The 6,059-nt window shown below is 37.8% G+C and overlaps 1 protein-coding gene across 1 annotated transcript; it reads right to left on the minus strand.

The window, feature by feature from the left end:
• On the minus strand, positions 1 to 5,153 carry LOC118044613 (auxin response factor 2A). The gene is made up of 15 exons (XM_035053002.2): positions 4,691 to 5,153; positions 4,492 to 4,604; positions 4,235 to 4,330; positions 4,085 to 4,141; positions 3,840 to 3,995; positions 3,654 to 3,738; positions 3,312 to 3,402; positions 3,053 to 3,217; positions 2,621 to 2,740; positions 2,379 to 2,454; positions 2,132 to 2,303; positions 1,115 to 2,046; positions 817 to 1,007; positions 488 to 687; positions 1 to 326 (listed from the first exon to the last, which is right to left on the minus strand). Exons 1-14 carry the CDS (start codon positions 4,821 to 4,823, stop codon positions 510 to 512), a joined length of 2,565 nt encoding a protein of 854 aa, XP_034908893.1. The 5' UTR covers positions 4,824 to 5,153; the 3' UTR covers positions 1 to 326; positions 488 to 509.
• Between the last annotated feature and the right edge of the window lie 906 nt (positions 5,154 to 6,059).

Below are 6,059 nucleotides of genomic sequence, written 5' to 3' on the forward strand. Positions count from 1 at the left end.
TTGCCCAAAAACCCATTAGATGATGTATAAACTTACTTACATTAAGAGGTAGGGTAAAGGTAAGGTAGTTATGTACAAGGTTCAGGATGGTTCGGTTCAGAAAAAAAGCAAGGGTATCGCTAGACATTGCGGCTATATATAAATTATGTATAACTGGACACCATACAATACTAGCTCCATAAAAGGTCCAAAATTGGATTATATCATTCTTGCATCTATTTTTTATACCAGCAAACTTGACATCTTGAATAGTAGTAGACTGGCACCCATCTCATTCTTACCAACTGAAATAGCCATTGCACTCTCTAGCTGCCTGAACCCAAAACCTGAACATACGAACGACAGCACATAATTTTCTGTTAATATCCACATTCTAAAAATAGTTAAACGCAAGGGAAAGGGCTCTCATGGTATCTGAACAGGATTTACTGCTAAGGAATGCAAGGAGAGAAATGTAAAAACTTGCTTTATACAAATAGAAAATTACCTTGAACCCGAGGAAGCCAAATCTAACAATTCAAAGGACTAGAAGCTGAAGGAAGTGGCAGATGTTTGGCTTCTTTAGCATCCTCACCCTCCATGCCCGATGGATTTTCACTGAGTCTTGAATTTAAAGTGCCTGGTTTAATCCTCTGTACCTCCTCTCTGGTGTAAATAACAATCTTCCTAACCATGCCGACGAATTCCCTGTTTCACACACGATGTCACCCAGTTATACAAGACCACAGCAAGATGAAACCCAGACAAATGCCTATATCTGAGTCAAAAGACAACAGACAATAAACTTTTCAAACAAAATTTAAAAAGAGTCCTTACTGCCAGGGATCATCTCCAACAAGCATCATATCATCCTCGTCATCAGTATACACAATCAACCAATTCTTTTGAGGAGCCAGTAATTCACCATTAAATTCAAACAACCGGTCCAATTCAGCAATCAACTCATCATAGTTATTGAACCTCGTAAGATCAACAGATCTACCAAGTGCAATCCCCTGCTTGTGAACCTGAAGTAACAAAAGATGCTATTAGCTTATGAATTTTTTTCTGACAGGCATATACCGAACATCTTATGTAACCAAAGAAAGATGGTTGGTGAGAAAATAGGCAAGACCTTTGTACAACTCCTGGTTGAGCTGTTTTGTGCTTTTCCATGACTGTCCCTCGTACGCATGTGGCCAACCTGGAATGGTTTCTCGTTTTCATTTTCATCGGCCAACTTTGAACCCCTGGAGTGTTCTGACTTCTGATCTGATTCAGATGTGAGATGGTGACTCGCAGGTTGGGTGTGACCCATCAGTTCGTTCACCATGTTTGTTGGTCCTGCTTGCTCTGGTGTGGCGGGTTTACTAATTTTCAGGGGAATACCAAATAGCTTGCAGTTTCCATCCAAAGATTTTCCGGTATCATGTTCTTGCACCAGTTTGGGTTTCGGTATCAGCTCTCTTGTATGAGCATGATTATCAAAATGAGATGGCGGGGGAGGCATCATACAGTTTCCATGAGATTGCTCGACTCTCTGACCGTGAAGCATGGGATACCCACTGAATGCACTGTATCTGATATTTTCCCTTGATTGATATGCTACATCGCTGCTGCCTTGTATTGGAACCCTAGAGTTTGACTCTGACAACTTTAGAGAGAGGCCTGGGGACATTATGGACCATGGGCTGGCAAGCAAGTTGAACTGCCCTTGATCTGACAAGTGTTTCTTCATTGGATTAGCGCCCCCAGCAGTTTGGTCAACAAACGGAGCACCAAACCCATGGGATGAATCAGCATTTGCCCCGAAGCCAGACAGCAAATCTGTGTAGGTCGGTTCCTGTCTGGCAGAGGATATCCACCACTCTGATCCAAATCTTCTTGAAGATGTTAACACATCTATCTTCTCATCGTCTGCTGAGGGCAGCCACATAACAGACTTTTCTGCAGCATCAGACTCGTTGCCCTCTGCAAAATTGCCTCTCAAGGTCGAGAACTCTTGACCTCGCAAGACCCTTGGAAATCCACTTGCTGATGAAGGGTCTGCAGTTACTTTGGATGAACCTGCACATGAATAGTCAAGAGACTTAAATACCATTTTAACTACTTAAATTATCTATAGACATCATCATTGAACGACAGGACCAACCTTCTCTGGTAAGAACAGAGGAGTCGGAAGATGATGGCACCATGTTTGCTCGGGGCCTTTTTGGCCTGGGCATTGGAAGAGGATTTAGTGCAGGAGGTGCAAGAGCAGGCTCTATTTTCCATGGTGAAACTCTATCTGGTCGAGGTATTGTAGAAGTTTCATCCCATCTCACCTGGTAGGAACATAAAACACTGTTTAGCACTCTAAATGAAAGTGCTACATGCCATCATATATACTGAAATCCTACCTTAAGGCACCTCCATTTAGAATCCTTCCACCTACTGGGATCAGCATCTTCAATTCCGACAATAGTTCCAGTAAATCTACAACAGAAAATCATGAACCACCAAAATGTTATGTTTTCCATGGACACAAACATCCAATAATACACAAAGCTTAAATCACAGACAAGAAATTGCCAGGGTACATCAAACTTCCAAATAACAGGTAGCTTTCAGCACAAAACCTGAAAGCAAGCAGCAGTCATACCTTTGCTCAGGAGCTTCTTCTCCTTCAAATCTCATTTTAAACCTCATCCCTATGGAATAATTACTCTTGACAGACTCCATGTATTGATCAAATGGGACAATGAACTCAGCAGGACTTGTCCTGTTGCAAGACAATTAGAATAATTAAGGTAACCAACCGTAGGCAAGAAATTAATCGCTCGATTGTACATTTTAATATTTAGATATGATAGATGTATTCCTCTTATTTTTGTTTACCAGAATAAGTTACAAAAACAAGACCATTCCACTTCAAGGAACCAGGCCATGCTAATCAACAATCAAATCCCATGATGAACAAAAATCAAAATCAAGGAAAATCAAAACATGTACAAATTTGCATATCAAAAACTCATATATAAATTACTCTATCACGTCATTTGTTCTCTGCACATGTTAGTAATAAACCACTCACCTTGGCTTGTAATAAACAGTGAACATTGTCCCTGTTGAAACAGCATGCCATGCAGTAGCAAGAACACCGAGATGCATGCTGTGGCTGGAAATGACCGATGATGGAACATTACTCTGCTGTCTCATTGCACGTCTAACACCAACTCGAAGTTCTCCATTCTCACCTCTATAAAATGCAAAATACACATTTTATTCCCACTCAGACAAGTCAAAGTTAAATTAGAACATCAAATCTAATGGGTATAACAAGGAAACCAGACCTTAGAAATATAAAGGCATCACCAGCAACAAGCCTTTTAGAGCTAACAAACACACTCCATCCACTCTGAAGCAAGTGCCTCCGTGGTTGACCTGGCATTAAAATCATTTTGTGTATCAAGCAACTGTTGGCTTAAATGCTACAACAACAATCCATGCCTTGAAAGTTGAAACTAAATGCATTAAAGCTTTATGGCAGCAAGTTGACATCATCATCACAACAATGGAGATATTATACTAAAAGGGGTCTCGATATATTCACAAATAGGTGGAAAGGTTTGAATATGTTCCCACCACAGGTGTATTAGAGGAAATAACAAGGTCATTGAGTATGAGATGATTACCCCGAAAAATGTGCCTGAATCGCCATTCACTTCCATGCAAATCCTTGGCAACCAATTCCTGTGTTGGAGGCTGCCTTGACATATCCTGTAATTCAGCAAGTATTAAACATCCACACTTACAACTGAAGTCCTAATTCAACAATAAGGCCCACAGGTAAACCCCAGGCAGAAGCTGTAAAAACCCACCAATGGTGGAAGACATTCATCTGCATGTCGTCTAAGAACTGAAAAACCACCATGAGTACTGGTATCCGAAGCAGTCAGGGTTTTACAAAATGAATGTACATGAAATCGCGGTGGTGGAGGTGGAGGAGGCTCCTTCTCCGATGCATTCTCATCTTGCTGACATTAAAGAACCCATGGGAAAAAAATCAGAATTTCTATTCCAATCCCGAACGCTACATAATCACAAATCAACAGCGAATACTTACGTTGTGCAAAGGAAGTAGAGTCACTTGTGCAAACACCTCATCAGTATCCGGTTCAGCCTGTGATAATTCACAAATTAATCGCATAAGCAAACCACCAGACACGCAAAACCCTAAAAAACCAACACGAACTAATAAGCAGATTTCGCATACCTTCAATTGAACATTAACCACACGACACAAGATCTTCGGTTGGAGATTGTACAACGGCATCTGCTGGTCTGCTACCTGATTCGTCGATGCCTCCACCTACACCCATTTCACAACCCAATCACACCAAAAATCCAACAACAAAACCTTCAAAAGTCCAGAAAACAAACTAAACCCGCAAAAATGATTGCTGAATTGTAGCTAAAACATCTCAAAGAAAAAGGCAAAAAAAATACAGCTAGAACAAAACAAAACCAAACCTGCTCTAGATGTCCTTGAGGGAAATAAAACACGTGATCTCCTTCGCGAGGTACAGTCACTAGAGGACCAGCGCAAGCATGCCATAGCTCATTATACAACGCAGTCTCAGCATCTACAACAGCACAAAACAAACTCAAAATCCAAAAGAGATATCCACAAAAAAATCACTTCAAACATCCACTGAAGCGTGAATTCTACCTCTAGCTGAGCTTGGATGGGTGGAATGACCTTTTTGCCCTTCCATAGCTTCACTGTAACCAGAAGAGAAGCTCTCTCCTCCTCCTTTAATGTTTCCACTGTTAGCTTTTGCTGAAATCTCTGAGGAAGCCATAAAATTATCACAATCTTTCCTTCTCTTACTTTAGATCTCTTCTTAAAACAGAATAATTAACTTAATTTCACAACTAAACCAGCTCTAATCAACCATTTCTCCACTTTCTCTCTCTAAAACACAATTAATCTTCACAGTTACATACGCCAACACCATAAAACTACTACTCTCTCATTTCTCCCATCTAATTTCCTCGTTTAAGCTTCAATTTCGCTCTTCACTTCTCTCTATCTCTGCAATTCTAGCTCTCTCTCTCTCTCTCTCTTTATTATTCTCTCTCTATCTTCTTTGTGTGCGTTTTCTTTTTTCGTGTGTTGTTTGTGGAGGAAGAGAGACTTTAACCATCTCTGGTCAAAACAGAGTTGCAATCATTTCAACTGCAGTCAAATGTTAACCAGTCTTATTACCGGCATTAGCCGGTCACCTGTATTTTCTTATTATTTTTCTTAACATTCAGTATATACTACTTGTCTCTATCAAGAGAATGCCAACGCTTTGGGAATGCATTTGCAAATACTTTCATTTTTTAAGGAATTATTTTATATGGGTTTTTTTCAGAGATTAAAACCTAAAATGATATGTTGATAAATAATAGACTTGGAGCGTTTTTATTTATTTTATTTGTAATATTTTGGAAGGTTTGTATATTTTCGCTATTGTTTTGAGTTTTAGTTTAGAAACTATTATCTAAAAATATATATTTATTTTACTAAGTAAAGTAAAGTAAAATCTAAAACCCATTTTAAGATTGTTTGGTATTATAATAATTTTTATTTTTTATATGATCATCAAGAAAAAATTATTTGGCTAATCAGATAACTTCTTCTTTTTATATTATAGTAGTGTTTGACATTGGTAATAATGGTTATTTTTTAAAATATTTTTTGCTTGAAAACATGTTAAAATAATCTTAAAAAATACATTAAAAAAATCAAAGAAAAAAAAATAAATAGGAGATATCTCATACATAATTGTCCTTCAAATCTTTATTTCTAGAAGCTAAAATAATTCATTTTTTCATTTATGAAGATCTTTTTTTATTTATATTACATGTAAAAATTCATTTTACACTAGTTTTAATAAAATACATGTTTTTTAAAATCTATTTTTTAAAAGTCATATTAAAATATTTTTTAAAACTATAACTATAAAAATTACTACAATATCAACCATAACTTCTACTTTCAAGAAAGACTTAAAATTTTACAAAATTCATATTTTATTTTTCTCGGGGAA

The sequence above is a fragment of the Populus alba genome, chromosome 12, assembly GCF_005239225.2.
Source record: "Populus alba chromosome 12, ASM523922v2, whole genome shotgun sequence".
Taxonomy (NCBI): domain Eukaryota; kingdom Viridiplantae; phylum Streptophyta; class Magnoliopsida; order Malpighiales; family Salicaceae; genus Populus; species Populus alba.

What these genes read in the sequence shown, in the direction of transcription:
- LOC118044613 (XM_035053002.2), bottom strand. Translation starts at nt 4,823, where the DNA reads ATGGCTTCCTCAGAGATTTCAGCAAAAGCTAACAGTGGAAACATTAAA. An exon ending in ATGAATGTCTTCCACCATTG is followed by an intron (nt 3,739 to 3,839) that starts GTGGGTTTTTAC and finishes GCTGAATTACAG; the next exon opens with GATATGTCAAGGCAGCCTCC. An exon ending in ATTCAGGCACATTTTTCGGG is followed by an intron (nt 3,403 to 3,653) that starts GTAATCATCTCA and finishes TTTTAATGCCAG; the next exon opens with GTCAACCACGGAGGCACTTG.